Source organism: Melospiza melodia, chromosome 6, assembly GCF_035770615.1.
Source record: "Melospiza melodia melodia isolate bMelMel2 chromosome 6, bMelMel2.pri, whole genome shotgun sequence".
Classification (NCBI taxonomy): domain Eukaryota; kingdom Metazoa; phylum Chordata; class Aves; order Passeriformes; family Passerellidae; genus Melospiza; species Melospiza melodia.
The window spans coordinates 58,619,627-58,638,701 of NC_086199.1; the positions used below are offsets into that span (position 1 = coordinate 58,619,627).

General features: G+C 40.2%; 1 protein-coding gene across 1 annotated transcript in view; it reads left to right on the forward strand.

Annotated features, from left to right (window-relative positions):
* Nucleotides 1–4,802: 4,802 nt before the first annotated feature.
* Nucleotides 4,803–19,075, forward strand: part of PDE3B (phosphodiesterase 3B) — an 82,500-nt gene continuing 68,227 nt past the window's right edge. Inside the window, exon 1 of the mRNA XM_063158528.1 lies at nt 4,803–5,795. Coding sequence (XP_063014598.1) covers nt 4,818–5,795 — 978 coding nt within the window. The 5' untranslated portion in view covers nt 4,803–4,817. The remainder of the gene's footprint in view (nt 5,796–19,075) is intronic.

A 19,075-nucleotide genomic window follows, 5' to 3' on the forward strand; every position in this document is an offset into this window, starting at 1 on the left:
GTTGTCCCAAGGTAGATTTCCCATGCCCTAGTTTTTTATTGTTATAATAATCCACTTGAATAAATTTCATCTTTTCTACACTTGGCTCTTTTATTTTCTTGATACTCCATCCTTTATGAATATAAAGGTTCTTCACTGGATGAAGGAGCACCTTGTTATTTTCAGAGAAATGCTAATACTGATGGCTTACCTATTTCTACCAATGTAATAGGACAAAGACTATAAATCAGTTTTACAATTTCAAAAACTACTCCTTCAAGTTTTACACATCAGTTTTATTATTGGCAATGTTCTGAAGTGATACCAAACTAGTACAGAAAACAAGGACGAAGATAATCAGCAGTTGACATCGCCCGATAAATGACATTTTAAATTTAGTTTAAGGTCCCTCGGTGCAAATTTGAGTGTGTAAATGGGGACATTGACACAGAGGCACTACCAGTTGGTAGGTCTGGCCTTTCCAGCGAGTTTCCTTTTTATTTTTTCTTTCACCAAATTGAGAAAAAAACAAACATTTCTCTTTTTAGGCAGAGAAAAGGCACAGTGGTTTTTTAAGAAGGCATTTTATTCTGGCTGTATAATAACCCATTGGGGAAAATGTGAGCTTTTAGCAGAATGCCACTGTGCTGTTGCAGTTGTTCTACCACTGTGATGAATAACAGGCAGGTCTACCAGACTGCTGTAGTTCATCCCATGCAAAGGTCATTGACTACTTATCACTGTAGGGATCACTGGGAATAATGACACTGGAAAATGTGGAGGTAGCTGGATAAATAAATACTTGCAATTTCCTTAGCAGAAAAAAACCCCAACCAAACCTTCAAAACAATGCTATAAAAATAGTTATCCTCTGAATTAGGAGGATTTAAATTAACTGTTTTATGACTGCTTTTGGTTCATATTCTTATGTTAAATAGTTATTTCTATACAAAATATTCATCACTATTATGCTTTTCTGAAGTGTGTTACAAAGTAATATACACCCATCTTCCCAAAATATGATTTTAAGTGTTTGCAAGTTTAATCACTTAGGAAGCAAAAGGAAATTCACATGTCTCAGGATCAGCAGAAACTAACGAACACAACTTGACAACATATAGTAAATGCTCAATAAAGTCAGTAAATATTTTTCATTATGGAGATAGATAGCACCAGTTTATGAATTTTGCTAGTATAGATTTAATGAAGAAAAAGTGAGTCTTTACTGCCAAATCAGTTATGAGTTGTTCTATTCTACTGCCAGTATGCTGCGGGTATAAAACCATTATTTTCATAGTTTCATCCACGAAGAATTCTACTTTAAAATTTGATCTGGTTTTGAGTTTGACCAAACAAATGAAAATTCTCTATTAAAATACAGTGATGGCAGCTGAGTCAGTCTTTGCAATGAGAATCTAAGATTTAACAGTTTTTCCTGATCAGATCTCCAGTGCTGAGTATACATGGTTATTGTGGTGGCTTGGCCCTTGCTGGCAGCCAAACTTTGACCCAGACATTGGCTCATTCCCTCTGCTCAGGGGGAAAAGGAGTAAATAAGAAAAGCAGGAACAAGAAAGCTGCCTCAGCATAAAGGCAGGGAGGCTACTGATGAAACAGACTTAACTTGGAAAATCTTATTTAGCACCATTTAAAATGAAAATTTAATTTTATTAGTATTTATTATTATTAGATAGTCAGAGACAGCCAACCTGACTCAAATCACTGAGCCACCCATCTTGTTTTGGTACTGAAACTGGAGGATGATCAAAATAAAATTACATTCCCCTGACATAAATGTCTTCAATTTTAATAAAACAATATGTTTTTCTGTATTTATTTAAGAAATAGCTAATAAGAAAGTTATTTCCTTATTCCAAAAATTATTCTGTTACAAGGAGCAATTTAGTTAATGCTATTCTAATTTACAACAGACACTAAAGTACTCAAACCAAGTTTTCTTTATACTGAAATTCATTATTAGATTGGAAACTCCTCAAGACAGGGTCCTATAATGTGGGAGGAAGAGTGTTGTTAGGCAACAGAGACATTACTAAAGACCAAGTATATTCCCATTACATTTTGGAATGTATACATTTCTTCAGCACACATGTCACTGAAATTAAAGCTAATTAACTAATGATAAATGATTTGAAAAAAGGTGGGAAGGTGGTAAAGTATACTGTTAATGCAAAGTTACTGACTGAGAGAATGTGCTTACAGCCTCCCAGCACTGACTTCATAGGCAGGTGAAATTTACTGTAGATAACTGTAATGTAAACACAGAAAAACCCCTAATCTTACCTATAAAATTATCTAGTGGATGTAGATGTAAAGAATCAGAACACAGAGCCTGGGATCTATACACTTAACACTGTGAAAACAGTGTTCCATGTTCAACAGAACCACTTTCGACAATGCTTGGTTTATCTGCTGTATCACTTCCCAAGGAAAGCAAAACAAATGAGAGACAGGAATTATAAGGGAAGAAACCATTATTTAGACTGGGCTTCTGTCTTGAATACTGGGGTATAACTCCTGGTCTTTTCTCCAAAAGTATATAGTAGTGCTCAAAAAAAAACCCAAACAAACCAGTAACATGAAAAGAATCTGAAAAAAATACGCCCAAACTCTTTGGCTTAGAAAATAAATACAAGACGGAGGAAACATATAAAATCATGAATTGAAGAGACAAGGTGACTAGAGAGCAACAGTTCATTCTTTCTATCAAAATGAGAAGAATATCAATTAAGACAGGTAGGAAACTTTAAAAAAACAACCATATTTCACACTTGTGTGGTCAAGTTGCATTGAGTAGGGATCTTTTTTGTACTACTCTGCAGATGCTAAAAGCCTGTGTGGACTTAAAAAAAAAAAAAAGAAGACTGGGCAAATTTGTGGATTAAAAACCTACCGAGAACTGTGAAGAGTAAGAAACTAAGACACCACTTCTGATTCATAAAGTGCTGAAGCCACAGATGGTTGCATCCATGGTATTTAGGGATCATGTGATGTCCTGTCTCTGTAGTCTTCCTTAGGCACTTACCAGTCTCCACTGCTCCAAATATACCCAAAGGTGTTTAAATGAAGATTACACCAGTGAATTATTTCTGGAATACATTTATTTATAGCTGAATTCAAGGGGAGGAAAAAAATAAAGAATATGCATAAAAGCAAGGTATTTCTCAGCTTAAAAGCATTTACAAGTATACTTGATTGTGGTCCAATTGATATCACTAACATATGAATACAAGAAAATGTAAGAATATAATCCCAAATGAACTACACATTTTCCTTTTTCAAAAACGTTTTAGAACCAATATGATGGCACAGAATCTTTGTTAAGTGTACCAGGTCAGGAGAGATTTTTTTTTTTTTTCCTTTGGAAAAAGAGTGAAGGGGTATTTCTAACAGAGGAAGATGTACTATGGTATTAAATTCCATCAGATTGATCTGCCTTTTAAAAAACAAATCATTACTAATTTCCCTGCCATGTACAAGAGGGAAATTTACCATTGCAAATGACTATATTTGCCATTGCATACTGCATTTTTCTGTCAGGAACCACACTTGACGATTTCTGTTCATGGCCAACTTTCAGGCCCGTGTCCTGCAGCAGCACTTCCTGCCACCCCACAGCTTTCACAAACCAGCTGCTACACGGGGGCTGCTCACAGGGAGGGGATTACAAGCAATGGCACCAAATAATTTCAAGAGCTCCTTGTCTAAATAAAAAAGGCAAAAAAGTGCAACTACTGACTTACCCAAACTGATTTCTGAACCAGCGTAAGTAAAGCAGTACAATATTATGTGGAAACATGGCTCAAAGGACCTTTGTTCTAAGTAACAAGGTAAACATGCACAATTATAATAAATTTAGAAGTGCTTAGCAGTTACTTTTCCAGAAAAAACTAAACAGAATAAATGAGCAAAGGTATTACTCAAAATCCCATTAGCTGCCTGTTTTCCCTTACAGCAGTCTAAACACTTCCAACGATCCGTTCCAAAATTATTATTTTGATCCATTCCAAAGGTATTAGCTGTGCAAATAAACCTGGTCGTGCAATGAGCTCTAGTCTGTAACTTAGTTAACGAGGGCGGGAAAAAAAAATAAAAAGGAGATAATTACTCTAATCCATACTTACTTCTCGAGTATTAAAAAAAAAAAGGAATAAAAAGGAAAAAGTGATGCTCCTCAGAGGGAAAACACTTCGATACTCTGCGTGTGTTTTACAGCCCGGACGAACAACTTTTCCGCGGCACCTCGAAGCTAGATGACAAGAATAAAGCACAAAGTCGCGCCGGTTCAGCGTTCCTGCCCCTCCATCGCTTCCTCATCGTCCCTCGCTGCGGCCGCGGCACCGGGCGGGGGCCGGCCCGAGCCCCGCACGGGGGGCGGCTGGCTACACACAGACATACAGATTTATATTTTAAAAACGATCGCGGGAAGTGCGGCTGGCGGGGCCCGGGGGAGGAGGGAAGGCGGGCCGGGAGGGGAGGCGGAGGGGAGGCAGGGGGCGGGCGAGGGGAGCCGTTCCCCGCCTCGCTCCCACCCCCGCTGGCTCCGCCGCGGCCGCTGCCGCCGCTGGGCGCTGGGAGGCGGCAGCGAGTGCCCGCCGCCGGAGCCGTTTGAGGAACGCGAGCGGGCGAGCCAGACTTTTACCTTTTCTCTCTTTTTCCCGTCCTCACCCACCATGCCGCGGACGCCGCTGCCCGCGGGGGACGAGCGGCGGCTCAGCCCGGCTCTCTTCTCTTGAAGGGATGCGGGAGGCGCGGCCGGGACGCAGCTAGCGCGACCCGCGCCTTTCCGCCGTCCTCCCCCTGCCGCGTCCCCGACCACCATGAGGGAAGAGCGAGAAGCTGCGGCGGCGGCCGCCTCCCCCGCCGGGGCCGGCAGAGCCCCGCAGCACTGCCCGCAGCCGGACGGCGGCGGGGCGGCCGCCCCCGCGGAGAGCCTGCGGAACGGATACGTGAAGAGCTGCGCGACCCCGCTGCGGCAGGACCCCCCGAAGAGCTTCCTCTCCTTGCTGCTCTTTCCTACCGCCTCCTCCTCCCGGGCTCGGCTCGCCCTGGGCGTCCTGGCCGCCGCTGCCCTCTCGCTCCTGGCCTTTCCCGGCCGGGGCAGCGCCCGGGAGCAGCAGGACGGCAGCAGCTGGCGGAGCCCGCGGCCGCTGCACGCCTTGCTGTGCCTGACCCGCTTCCTCAGCCCCCTCTTCAGCATCGCCTGTGCCTTCTTCTTCCTCACCTGCTACCTGGTCGGCGGCCGGCGCGGGGAGCACGGCGGCGGCACGACCCGCTGGTGGCTGCTGGCGCTGCCCCTGTGCTGCTACTCGGGGGACTTCGTGGCGCTGCAGTGGCTGCTGCCCGCGGAGGGGCACGAAGAGCAGCCGCCGATGTTCCTAGGAAGGCTCCTGACCGTGCTGGTCTCGGTGGCAGCGCTGACCCTGCCGCAGAGCTCCCTGAAGTTGAGCCGGAGTCTCCTCGTCTTGGTGTTGTGCAGCCTGGTGTGGCTGGTGTCGCTGAGCAGCCTCCAGGCGCTGCCCCCAGCGCTCGGCCCGCTGCTGGCCGGCACGGTCGGGGTGGCAGGCTGCCTCCTGGCACTCTGTGCCGGGGAGCACGGCATCTTCTCGGCGCAGAGCCGAGGAGCGCACCACCAGCATCACCGCCACCCGCGGCTCCCCAGCGCGGAGGAAAAAGTGCCTGTGATAAGACCCAGGAGGAGATCTAGCTGCGTGTCCCTAGGGGAAACTTCGGTCAGCTACTACGGCAGCTGCAAAATGTTTAGGAGACCCTCGTTGCCTTGCATTTCCAGAGAGCAGGTAGGTTTCTCCGAAACTTGAAGGAGAAACTTTCGGAGGAGTGAGCGCCGCTCCATAGCTTTTCCTGGCTGCTGTGTGTGTCTGTGCTGGATGTCTGCTCACTAACAAACTCCTGCTAGAGGAATGGAGGAGAATGTTAGTCCCTTAGCGGGTTTCTCAGCTCGGTTCTGCAGAATCGATATAACCCTTTATTTCTGCGTGGGTGCTAAATCATAATAATGTATTTGCTGTAGGACAGAAGGCTCGCTCGCTTTCTTATGCAGTCTCAATTATTAAACAGCCGTTCTTATTGATTAGAGCAAAACCTCAAGCCAGTCAGCTTCAGCTTGTAGTTACCGTGTTAGTTTGGTGGTTTTTTTCCGAAGCCCCCCACCGTCTGGCAGCCTTTCCGAGAGAAAGAAACCACAGCTTTCTAAGCTGCCCGGCACTTCTGGTTCTTCCCGCTTTCTATCGACAAAACCATTACCAAGTGCTAAAGAAATGCCAGGTTTTGAGGGATATTATTTATCGAGCGTTGGCGTTCTTTGAGTGGCAGCTGTCCTTCTGCCCTGCAGATTACTGTCGTTTGTTCCTCTCTCTCCCTCTCTCTCACCCCCTGCTCCTCGCTCCACCTAAGTTAACGTTACTTTTGGGTTGATGGGTTTTAAGAAACTTCTTTTTACTGAAGAGAGAGCTGTTCAGTAGGGGCTGGAGGGATGCCCGAAACGCTCAGTTTTCTTGAATGGAACTCTGTTGGTTTTTACCTCCCGGAAAACTTTTCAATGAGTCTTGTTTTTTGTAGCGTAAACCCCCGTGCGTGTGGGGGAGTTTGTTTTTATTTGGGCACTTGCACGTCAACTGCAGGAACATCGAGTTGTGCTGGAACTGGCCCGAGGCTGCTGCAAGTGGATTACCAGCCCGTTGTAGGAGGGAGAATGAGGGGAGTGTGTTTAATGAACGCGCAAGTGAGCAGTTTCTGCGAAGTGATTGTTGCTGCAGAATCCCCCGTCTGTTACTGTCGTGCCTGAAACTCATGGGTGCCAAATGAAATTTTCTAGTTTTTCCTTGACATTTGTTCTATAATGCAGGGCTTGTGATTGACTGTGGATTAGGTCTGATGAAATACGTAGTGAATCTGAAACGGTGGAGTAGTTTTCGAGCATTTCTCCCCCTGAGTTTGCCCAACAGAATTAATGCAGTAATTGTTTACAGTGATTAATACAGTAATTGTTTCTGCATAAAAGGTTAAAATGCAAGTATGCTGTGACAGTCTTCAGAAATAACTCATTCAGTACGTTGCAGATTATCTAATGCATACAATGAAAGAAACATTAAAATATTTTACTAGCAGTTAAGATATGTAGGGACTATCATATAATAATTTACTTTCTCTGTTCCCTTCTGGATAGTAAATGGTCTCTTTTGCTCTCACATTTGTCTGTAGTGCAGAAATCTCAGAAAATGTGATTTCATTAACCTTTCTAGCTGATAGAAGATATTTGTTCATATGCAAGTTACTAAAAGCTTCCTTTGACGTTCGGCTCACTTCTTAAAGGCATGTGCATATTTCAAGTTAGGGCATTCATTATTCTTCAAGTAACATCATAAATGTCAGCTATAACTAAATATGTAGAATTTATTGGCAATGCTTAAATCATACGTGTTCATAATAAAATGTAACTTTTTGGTAGACTTCCAGAATTTGATATCTTTGTTATCATGAGATGTGAACAACAAAGAGATGTGAAGTTCTTAATTTTCCTAATAATCTATTAGGCTTTACAGTAAATATTTGTGCTTTGTTAAGCACAGTTTAAATGAGATCCACAGATACATGTTCTCTGCTGTATTTTATGTGCAATTTTACAAGGATAACACAGGTTAAATCCTCTGATCTCCTGTCTGACTTGGAGAGAGATCAGACGTTGCAGAGCTGATAAAAATCAATTGTTTGGGCAGGAGTAGAGAGAAGTAAACCCATAATGTGTGACTTTATTTGAATAAACAATACAAGGTTTTTATATTGCTTCCTTGAAATTGAAGGAATGTGTGTACTTAATGCTTTTCAGAGAGCATCTATTGCGTGGCTCTTTTTAAGGGCTGATTACACATTTTGCAAGTCTTTATAAAGCAGTACAGTGGGTTTTTTACCAATATTAATATTTCAAGGAGGTGAATGAACATTGTTAAGAAGATGTTGCTGGTCCACCATGACAGAAATACTTTAATGAATGAGAGACAAATTATTATTGTGATTCTATCAGATGTATTTTATGTGATTGTCACAAACCTCTTTTATGTAGAAGAAGTTTATGTCAAGTATAGAATAGCAAGTCAGTAGGGTACTCCAAGGATCATCTGGTCATACCTTTCTTGGCAAAATCACTGTCTGGACAAGTTGGCCCAGCACCCTGTCCTGCTAAATCTTAAACTTGTCTAATGTTGGGGAATCCATTACGGGAGAATCCATTACTTCTCTGGGAGATTAGTCCAGTGACTGATTGTTTTGTTTTGTTCCAATAAGAACAATCTCATTTTGTGTCGATTTTAGTTATTATTTGATAAAAGTAGGAATGTTAGTATTGACCTTAAATTTTCAACAACGTGTTGATTTGAAGTTATATGTGCTCTCTATCTACTTAAGTACACAAGAAAAATAATGATATTTATTTGATTGGATTTTTTTATTTTTTTTTAAGCCAACAATTCCAAGTTGTCTTTGTGCATGGAGGGATGGGAACAGGATGGGATACTAACACACAGGGGGAATGTACAACCAGCAGCACATGCACACAGAAATTGGATGGAACGATCATTTCTTTTCTGGGGTACAAGTGGAAAGAGGCCCTGTAAGCATGATCCTGTAAAAGCTTGCAAATTTGAGTAATCCTCATGCCAAATACTTAGATATTGCTTTCTGGACTTCAGCGGGTGCAGTAACTATAAGGCTGGGAAGTTGATAAAATTAGATTATTTTTACCATTTATATGAATATCTGTGTCTCCTTTAGCAATCAAAGTGTCCAAATTTGTGCTGTGTGTGTCTCTTCTGCAGTACGTATGTCTAGCAACATAGTTTGAGGTGGGAGGAAAGAAACTTGAACAGATTCTCTTTATGTTTTTATGTAAGTATACTTAAATGCCAATATCAAAATATACAAATACATGTTGTGGGAAACAATATGACTCAAATTACAGCTAAAAATTTTGCAAAGGCAATGCATTTTTCTGAACTCTACTACATTAACACTTCTGCCAATAGAAATTGGTATGATTTTAGCAGTAATCAGTCTGTTTGAATACTTACTCCAACATTCATCTCGGACCCAATGAGGAATTGCACTAAGACTGCAGTATTGATTGGTATTTAAACTTTGTGTTGGTCATATTTTGACTGCATGTATTAATTGGATGGTCATCTGTTAGCTGTGTCTATTGCTACTGATATCAAAGAGTTTATCTTTATTGACTGTTGCACATTTAGCACTTAATTTATTTTTTTTTTTTTTGTCTGAAAGCCAAATCAGGGAGTCTGAAAGGTGCTTGTCAATATTGCAAATCTTGTAAACACTATGTCCTGAAAAATATGGTAATAAGACTTTTTTTTTTCTTTAACTTGATAGTGGACATGTATATGAGAGCAAACACCTATGTGTAGGAAATCTTACATAGGAACTTCTCAGAATCCAGAAAGAATACTCATATTTTTCCTTGAGTAAAGAATAGGCCTTCCTATTTAAATACACATGATACGTGTCCCAAACAGTCAGCAAACAGAGCTGACACACACTTTTTCTGGTTATCTGACTGGGTTAAAACACATAGGAAAGCTGGGATATTTTGACAAAGACTGCTTTCATGTTGCACTCTGTTAATTACAGGAAGAATTGTCTTCTGATTAGGGTTGGATTGACCACCACCTCTCCCCAGTTTCTGTTCCAAGCTATCTCATAGCTTTGATGTATCACCTTAGGAACATCAGGACTTGATTTCAGGAGTCTGAAATATTTGTGTAGCTTGAAATTAATGCAGTTCCTTATTTGCTCATGAAATTTACATCTGCGTCTGTTACCTATTTGTGAAACAAATTACACTTTGTCCTTAAGTTTTCAGGGCATAAACTTCCTAGTGCAGAAGCTGTCTGTTAATGTGTATTTTATAATCTGATACTGAAACAGATTTTTAGTATCTGTTACACTCAGATGCTGTTTGCAACCCAGAAACAGGTGAACCTTTACCTGTTGAGTGCAGCCAGTAACAAAATACAAATCTCCTTGCTGTGTGTTTGACAACAGCTCTGTGCTGTTTCAAGTTTCCTCCTCAAGATTCCAGTGACTTTACCACAGCTGTACCTGCATGGCAAGATGTGTTTCTGTTGCTCACCAAATCCTCCTCTCTCTGGGGTTTGTCTTATGGGGAAAAAAATCAAGGTAGCAGTGTGTGTTGAGCTGTGGATGGAATCAGTTCCAATGGGCAGCTGAGTGTGAGGAATATGCAAAGAGAAGGATTCCATGGTGAAAGAAACAGACTTGGAAAACTCTTTCTGCAACCATATTTTGGATGAGTAGGATCCTGTTGTTTCTGTCTGGTTCTCTCTGTAGTTGGCAAAATATATTGAGCTAGATGAAATGTGAAATGAGAAGTAAAAGTTGGTATAAGTTCCTTCTCTCTTCTCTCTTTCTCTTTCTCTCTTTCTCTCTTTCTCTCTTTCTCTCTTTCTCTCTTTCTCTCTTTCTCTCTTTCTCTCTTTCTCTCTTCTCTCTTTCTCTCTTTCTCTCTTTCTCTCTTTCTCTCTCTCTTTCTCTCTTCTCTCTTCTCTCTCTCACTTCTTTCTCTCTTTCTCTCTTTCTCTCTTTCTTCTCTCTTTCTCTCTCTTCTCTCTTTCTCTCTTTCTCTCTTTCTCTCTTTCTCTCTCTTCTCTCTTTTCTCTCTTTCTCTCTTTCTCTCTTTCTCTCTTCTCCTCTTTCTCTCTTTCTCCTCTTTCTCTCTTTCTCTCTTTCTCTCTTTCTCTCTTTCTCTTGTAGTATTATACTGCAAAGACAAGCTAATTGAATCATGGTTTGCCTGTAGAGGGGTCAGAGTTTAAGATATTATCCTCTGGCACAGTTTCACCTGGGACCACCGAGAATGACAAAGAAGGATTTTAGGAAGACTGAGTGCCCTTAAGAGCTCTGTTAGCTAAGTTTAACTTAAGCTTGCTTTTAGAGGTCTGAGACTTGGTGGCAATTTATATTCTGCATAAGTATAAGCAGGCAAGAGTGTCTCTGAGCTGTCTGTGTAGCAAAGGAGTTTGACTGTTGCTTCAGGTGTGTTTTCCTGGAAAGAAAATATAAGTGGAGAAAGGAAGGAGATCAAAGACCACTGCTGTGGAAATGCTGCAGAAATTTGTTGGAAGGTGAGGAAGCATGTTACAGAGCATGGGTAGGAAAGAAATGAAAGAAGCTGTGAGAGACAGTTCCAACAACTGCATGATTGACTGTGTTGAAGAAAAGTAGCAAAATAAATTGCATAAAGTACTAATTTCAGCCTGGACCAGGAAGATGTTTTAAATTTAGGAAAGAAACTCATAGAGATGAGAAACAAAAGGTGCCTAGAGGTGTCTCTAGAATGAAAAACAGGGGCAGCTTCCATGCTGGGGTGTGTGAACAGTGTATTCTGGGAGGTTAAATATGAAAGGGAAAAGAATGGCCAGAAATTTGGTGTAATTTCCTGAGAAAAACTCATATTTTGACACAATGTGTGTCTATGTGTGTATATGCCTGATAGTACTATTCTAATAATTGAACTTGAGCAATGGAACTGATTGTAGTATATTGGCCTTACAGGATCAAATCTTTATGAAAGAACATGAGTGGGAAGTGAAGAAACCCTATGGAATATGCAGGGCAAGTCTGCAGTGTGAGTTGAGCTCTCAGAATCCCCATGACAGTCTCATGTCATGAGTGAGCACCAGAATGATGCAGGTGGGGTGGGGAGTCTGTCACAGCCTGGGCCCTATGTGACATTTGGTTGGAAACTCATATTTCTAAAAAAAAGCTTTTTCAGTCCTGTTTTGCTTTTCTGATACTTTAAAATGAAGACTTCACGCAGCCTTGCCACCCTCAAAAGAAATCACTGAACAAAGCCAAACACAACTATTAGATGATACCAGTTGCTGAAGATGGGAAAGGGTAAATCTTCTACTTTTGTGCAAAGATTGGGATTACAGGCAGAGAAACTGGGGGATGTACTGTTCTATTGTTGATGTAAAAAGTTCTGGAGGAAAACAGATGAGAAACTTGTGTCTCTAAGAAAAGAGAGGACAGACCACAGAAGGCTACAGACAGAATATTTTGCTGGAATCTCACTGATTTTTCAGGATAAAACTATGTGGAGAGCAAGCTGAAAGAATAGTTGAAGATGAGAATAAAAGAGGGTGAAAGGAAATGTTGAATTCAGCATGTCCTTTCCAGTGGCTGAAAACAATGCTTTACAAGATGCAGTGACACCACAGAATAAATTTTAATGGTGGAAAAAAAAAAGGGACTTTCCTGCAACTCAATAGGAGAAATGAAAATTTAAGGTTACAGCTAGAGCTTGTATTGGTCAGGGCAAACTGTGCACTGTCTGAGTGATTGTTACTGAAGCATAAAACAGATCAATAACTTTAAGAATCCAGTGACAGTAAAATTGTGCTGGAGCCTTCAAACAGACAGGAGCCATGGATGTTAAAAAATGAGAGTTCACAAGGGTAACAAGTAAACTGGCAGATGATGATATTTGGGGAGGGAAGTGTTACCGATATTTGTGAAAGAAATAGGTCAGGGAACTCTGTGCTTAAGGAAGACCAGAGAAGTGAATGGCCTTATTGATGAGTGTGGCAAAACAAACTGTTTCTAGGAACTGGAAGGGCCATATACAAGGCATGACTGCTGAAACAAAATGTCAACTTCCAGAGCAGTTCTGTATTTGAAAATGGATCATTTAGCTGGAGAAGGATATCATTGATATCAATATGGGCAGCTGGTGAGGAGTAAGTTTTGATGTGTTGGGCCATCCTCACTTTTTCACGCAGCTTTTGTAAGTAGCACATTCCTTTGAAACAAGTGCAAATTTATTGGGAGGAGGGCCAGACCAGGGCACAGATACCCAAGCAGTTTTTTTATATCCCCCTGTTTGTTTGATAGTTCAATATTTATGAAAAATGGTGCTGTTATGCAGAATATTTGTGACCACCATGTTCACTTCAGTTTGTAGAGAGTGTGTGAAAAAACCTGGCATATTTCCAATTCAATGTCTGATCAAATGTTAATGTTGACAACTTTTGTTACCCAGTATTGAGTTGCCCACCTTAATGTCCCTTTATGCAAACCCAAATACCTTCACTAAGTTAAAAGGCATGTTTGCAGCAAATGTTCCATTTATTGTTCATTTGATAAATAAAAGTTTGTTTTATGGACTATGAAAATGATATTTTCCTCTATAATTCACTATTTTAAAGTTACTCAAGATACTGTAGAAAGGGTACTGTATGAGGCTATATTTGAGTGCTTTGGTTTTGGCTTTGAGAGGTCTTCCCTCTTTTATGAGGAAAATCCAGGCTTCCTGGTGTGAATTATCATTCAGGCATGTTGGTTTAGCTGTATCCATGCTGATGATTGTCACAAAAATAGGAATGAGGTTTAATTTGGGGTGAGTTCACTCATTATGCCCAAAGCAGCCAGTGCTTCTCCCCCACCCCAGAGGAACTGTACCTCTGAGGAGTGGTGACACAGCAAGCCTGTGTCACACCTGCCTGTTAATATCCACTGCCAGGATGCTTTTGTCAGCAAAGCTCAGAATATAGAATCAACTTTTCTAAAAGTTTGTGAAAACTTAAGTTACCAGAGAGAAATTTCATCTGTTTAATTGAAATAACAGCTTCATTATAACTCCCTGCACAGGCACTATGGTATTAGCATGTCTCTTTAACCTTCATTACTGGTCATGCTTCATTTGTTTTTAATTAATTAATGCCTTTTAACAAGATAGGAGCTAAATTAAAGGGTAAAAAAGACATTCTTTTACTAGGCTTAATGTCTGCATGACTTTTTTCCTACTGTGACTTAAAACTAAAGGCTTGTGCTTCCATTTAGGGTCTTTTTTTTTTTTTTCTTAGAGTCAGTTGATATTGCATGTTCAATCACAACATATTCATTTTTCCCTCCTAAGTATTGTTGTCTGATACCTGTTCGCTACTTCAAGAATAATTTTGTTCTTTCGGCCTAGTAGATTCCTTTTAAAGAATTCTAAATTTCTGACTACTCTAAAGTTACTCATTTAAGAAGTACAGGGTTTTTAAAGGAGTTTTTTCCTAGTACCTTCTGGCTGTCCAGAAGTTTCCATCCTTTCACAGAATTTGTTGATACACCTCCTGTTCTTCAATATGTGATGACTGCTCAACAGTGGCTCTCAGATACCTCATTATCTCCTGTGTGAGGGCTGTGGGGTAGCCAAGGATCCTGTGTGCTTTACAGGCAGGGATGGCCTCTCAGCTGGGCTTGTACCTCTCAAAGTGAGCTGACTCTTTGTGAGATTTCTCTGAGGCAGGAATAGATCTCTGTATTCATAGGATGTTGTTAGTTAATAAAATCCAGTGTCATGTGTGGTTTAAGGATGCTGACTTAAAAAAAAATAAAAATTATGTGTTTTGAGAGAACCCTTAAATGATTATTATGTTGATTACTGTTCACAATGGCCTTCATTTCATTTGATTTCCCACCTAGACAGTGTAAATTCACTCACAGGCTGTTCCATAGCTGGTGTTGCAATTCCATAGTTTCCTACACATTCTCCCTCCCTCATTACGTAGTATGAAATTAAATTTCAGTTTATTTAAACTGCATTTCTGCAGATACAAGCAGATGTGTGAGTAGAAAGGGAGGGAAGTTTGTGTTGAAACCTGAAGGTGTGATTAGCAGGCTGAAAAAGTTTAGATCCTGCTGTGCCTGTGAAACGCCATCTGCTCTGGCAGGAGTGCCCTGAAGGAATTGGCTGAGGCTGGAAGGAGCAGAGGCACGCTAGCACAGCTTTCCTCTTGGCCAGTGGGATCTGCAAGAAACAGACTTTATTTTGCTCAGGGAAAGATGAAAATTAGTCCAGGTTTTACTATTTCCACTGAGATTGTCCATACAAAAGGGCCTGAGACACAGATGTAAAGAAATCATTAATGATTACATGATTATTCCTAACATGTTAGTATAGAATAGAGCAGTATATTTCATGTCTTAACTAAAAAACACAACCAGAATTGTCTTGTCCACCCTGCATGCATCCTCCTTCTGTCCCTCTTTCAGCTAACTGCATTTTTGGGGCAGCAGAGTGTCCTTTTGGGGATCACTGGAAAATGCTCACAAAGCAGATTTCAAACAAACCTTGCTTGCAGTGAGAGAATTTCCATATATTATTTATACAGATGTTTAGTCATCTTCTTTTCTTTTAATAGTAAAAATCTGTGGAATGCTACTCAGGACCTTTCTAAAGATTAAAGAACTGTAATATGTCTGTCTGAAGTCAAAATGAGTTATTGCCATGATGTAAATGGCAGCATTTTGCTGTTATGGCAAAGCACAGTTGAAAGTATTTTGATTATAAGTATCTCTTAGCTTATTTTTAGGCAGTTGTAGAAAGCATTAATTAGAATTTTTATCAGCATTTATTGCTATTTTTTATTCAGCAGAGCAGAGTATTTCCATGCCCTCGTAATACAGAAAGTCTAATTTTTCCTTCTATTTGGAGTCTCTGCTTGAGCAAGTTGGATTGAGAGGGAAGAGTTTGGAACAGCTTTTGTGTTAATGACCAGTCCTTTTTTTTTGTCATTGCTGTTACTTCATTTATTTTTCATAACTGGCAGCCTGTTCATTATATGCCAGAGAATTTCAAAGAAGTTTGAAAATAATAAGTTTTCTATGATGTCAAGATGAAAATAAGAAAATGGGAGTAGATGAGCAGAGGCAGATGTGATGCTGGCTATTGCTTTAAGTGTGGTCTGTGTTTTCAAATCCTCTGAGGCAATGACTGTCAGGGACATCTGCAGAATGGTCTGATGAAAAAAAAACCCCAGTACTTTATCATATGTGTGATGGGTAAGAATTTTTTATGAAGAGCAAAAATCAAAACTAGATAAGAGACCCTAAGCTTCATTCTTGTTAAAACTGAGTAAAACTCTGTGCTTACGTGTAAAATTTACATAACTCATTATTGGGCATAACACTTCAGGACAAATTAAGTTAGAAACTGATATTACACCTGTAAACATGAAATTGATATATTTTTTTAGGAATGGGTCTCACAACATTAGAAAATATTTAAAATATTAAAATATATAAACTGTGTTTCTTGTAATAAAGAGATGCCGTTTCAGGTATCTGCAGAAGTCAGTACAGCTTCAATAATGGACCACTAAAGGTACATTTAGTCCTTTGCAATTTGTCCTTTATGAGAGTAGTTGCTGTTAAAATTTCCTTTCTAAAGATTTGTAAGTCTTCCATGCTTGTCTTAACACTTGTTCAAGTAGGAAGCTCCCTAGAGTCAGCAGAGCACTTAAGCTTTCAAGTGGAAAAGAACATGTGTTTTGCAGTGTTTAAGGATTGAGATTATAGTCCTTACTTGTTTAAAAATTCACAGAGCTTAATGTAATTTATAACTTTAACAAGTGTTAACAGTCTTGAATACACTCCTAGAGCTATGTTTCTTTCACCTGTCTGGTGATGGATAGGTTTGGTGTGCCTTTAGAAATCACATTTTTATTCTTTGGGCCTTGAAAGTACAAGGAAAATAATTTTCCAGGACATTAATGTTCAAAAGTAAATTGCTTATTTGCTTGTCTTTTTTGGAGATATTTTTCTTGCTTTGTCCTTGTTTTTTACCTTTTCTTCATTTTCAATAATTTGAACACCTCTTCCTACCAGTGTGTTCTTTCTTTGTTATAAGATCAGTACCATAATTTGGTCCAAAATTACAGGTGTCTGTTTCAGCAGAGATATGAAAATGTTCTGACACAAAATACTTTACTATTTAGAAACCTACCAATCAAATTATTGTTTTTAAAAATTATAGAACATTTTATAACTTATAACTTCTAACACAGAGGAATGAAATAATTATTTGTAGTTATGGGCATTAAAATGTTTCTAGAATCTGTTACTTGTAACTGTCCATTGTGGAAAAGTTATACACAATTCAGTTATATTCAAGTTGCTGCATACACTTATTTTTTACAGGTATGCATACCTTCTCTTTTACCTTTATATATTTTATTGTGAAGTTCTTTGTTCATTCAGCTTTTTTAGTTCTGCAGGTTAGTTGTAAAGCACTCACTGCTCTGCTTCCTTCTCTGTAAGTGCACCTGCAAATTTATTTGTCACATCTGAGCTCTTAAGATGTGGGCTTTTGTGGCTGGGAGCTTCTTTGCTGCCCAAAGAGTATCTACATGTAGGGGACAGAATATTAGAAAATAAAGATAGTGTAGAAAGTAATCTTACCCCTAATGAGTTGCAGCTGGGCCAATTATCAAAGATTAGGAACAGGCCTGACTTTAACAGGCCACAGCTGTAAGCAATGAGAAGAAGAGTGCTATAAAAGAGTGGGGTGGGTGAGAGGGGAGCTGGGGATCAGTGGGTGCTTTGTGAAGGTGAGAGAGTCAGTGCTTTGAGGTGCTGGCCATGAGAAAACACCAAGAAGGTATGGAACTTTTGTTGTAAGGGGACAGCTGTATGGAACCCCTGCAATAAGGTGACAACATCAGCATACGTTCAGTAGTTTCAAAACAATCTCCTGTTTGTTTATTTCCTGGATGGTGAGGACAAAGGATTTCTAGGTTGGTTTGGGGTTTGGTATTTTTGGGTGTTTTTTTTTTTTTTTTTTTTTTTTTAACCAAGGTGTCTCTTCAGGCATCTTGTTTATGTTTTGCCTTGCTCTTTCCTGTTGTAAGCAAGTGAGGAGGGAGAAGTAGGAGTAGTATTGACTCAAGGGCTGCAGTTGTAGCAAGAGGAGCTGGCTGACTAATGGTAGTATGGAATGAGCTGTGCCTTAGAAAATAAATACTGAACATCTTCCTCCCTTCACCTCACTGTTAAAAATGGAGATAAAGACTGAGAGGATTTGTATTTGTCATTGTACTTTCCTACAGTGTTTGAGATCTACAGGAAAGCTTTGCCTGATCTCTACAGTACTGACAATGAATTTGGTTAAGGTGTTTTGTTCTGAATATAGCTTGGGCTGTAACAGGATCAGTAGGAGCAGAGGAATGCTTTTTGTCCTGATACCTTGAGCTTTATTTACCTCTCTTAGGTTTGCACATTTTAGTGGATTTTCACAGAACATTTTTTTCATTTAAAAGAAATTTTGAACTATATCTCCAATATCTGAGTAATACTTTGGTTCAGCATATCTGTTAGATTCCCAGCTGTGTTCCAGGTCTGTCTTGTTCTTGCCATCAGCTCTGATTCACTCTCTGAGATGTTCTGCAGTGGTGCCACTGCAGATTTCAGTAAGATGGGTAAGCCAAGGGAAAAACAGAGTTAAAGAGGACAGCTAGTTCCCTGCCTTGCTCTTGTCGTGAGCATCATTTGGGATGTCTCCTAGCCTGGTGACCAGAGCTCTGTTTTTCTCATTGTGTAGCAGGAGACAGAGCTGGAGAAATCAACACTGTGATGGTGGATTCCATAGTCAGTGGATTGTAGTAAGGCATACAACAATTCTGAGGATTGTAAAAGTGCTAAGTCAGTAGTATTTGGATAGATTTCCAACTCTTGCAGAGATTTTTGTTCATAATTGAATATAAATATCTTTTAGTGCCCTCTGACAGAACTTGTATGTGGGTGTTCTTCCACCTGGTTCTAATCCACTCACCTGAAAACTCATTTTATCAAAGATATCCTTGGCAACCATTTTATGTTTTGGTTTTGGAGAACTTGTCTGAACCTTGAATCCTGTAAGCTAAAGCCATCATGTGGCTCATCACTTTCCTCAGGGCTCCCTAATCCACTGCTGAATACAGTAAGGGTGGGAATCTTCTGTATCTTGCTAGCCTGTGTTGGTTTGCTTCCCTCCCCTATAGGGACATTAGGGTTCCTCAACATGCCCTGTGCCATCCCTGGTTTTCTGCTCCTCATCCCTGAAACGGCTTGATCTCATTCTGGAATTTCCATAATCACATACCAGACTACTTCCTTTATTTTTTTCCTGAGCTGCCTTTCCATTCATTTGAGGAAAATTGTCTATGGGCGAAGAAAACATTTATTTCTGTTTTTCTTCTGCCTTCCTGCAAACTATGTGGGTACT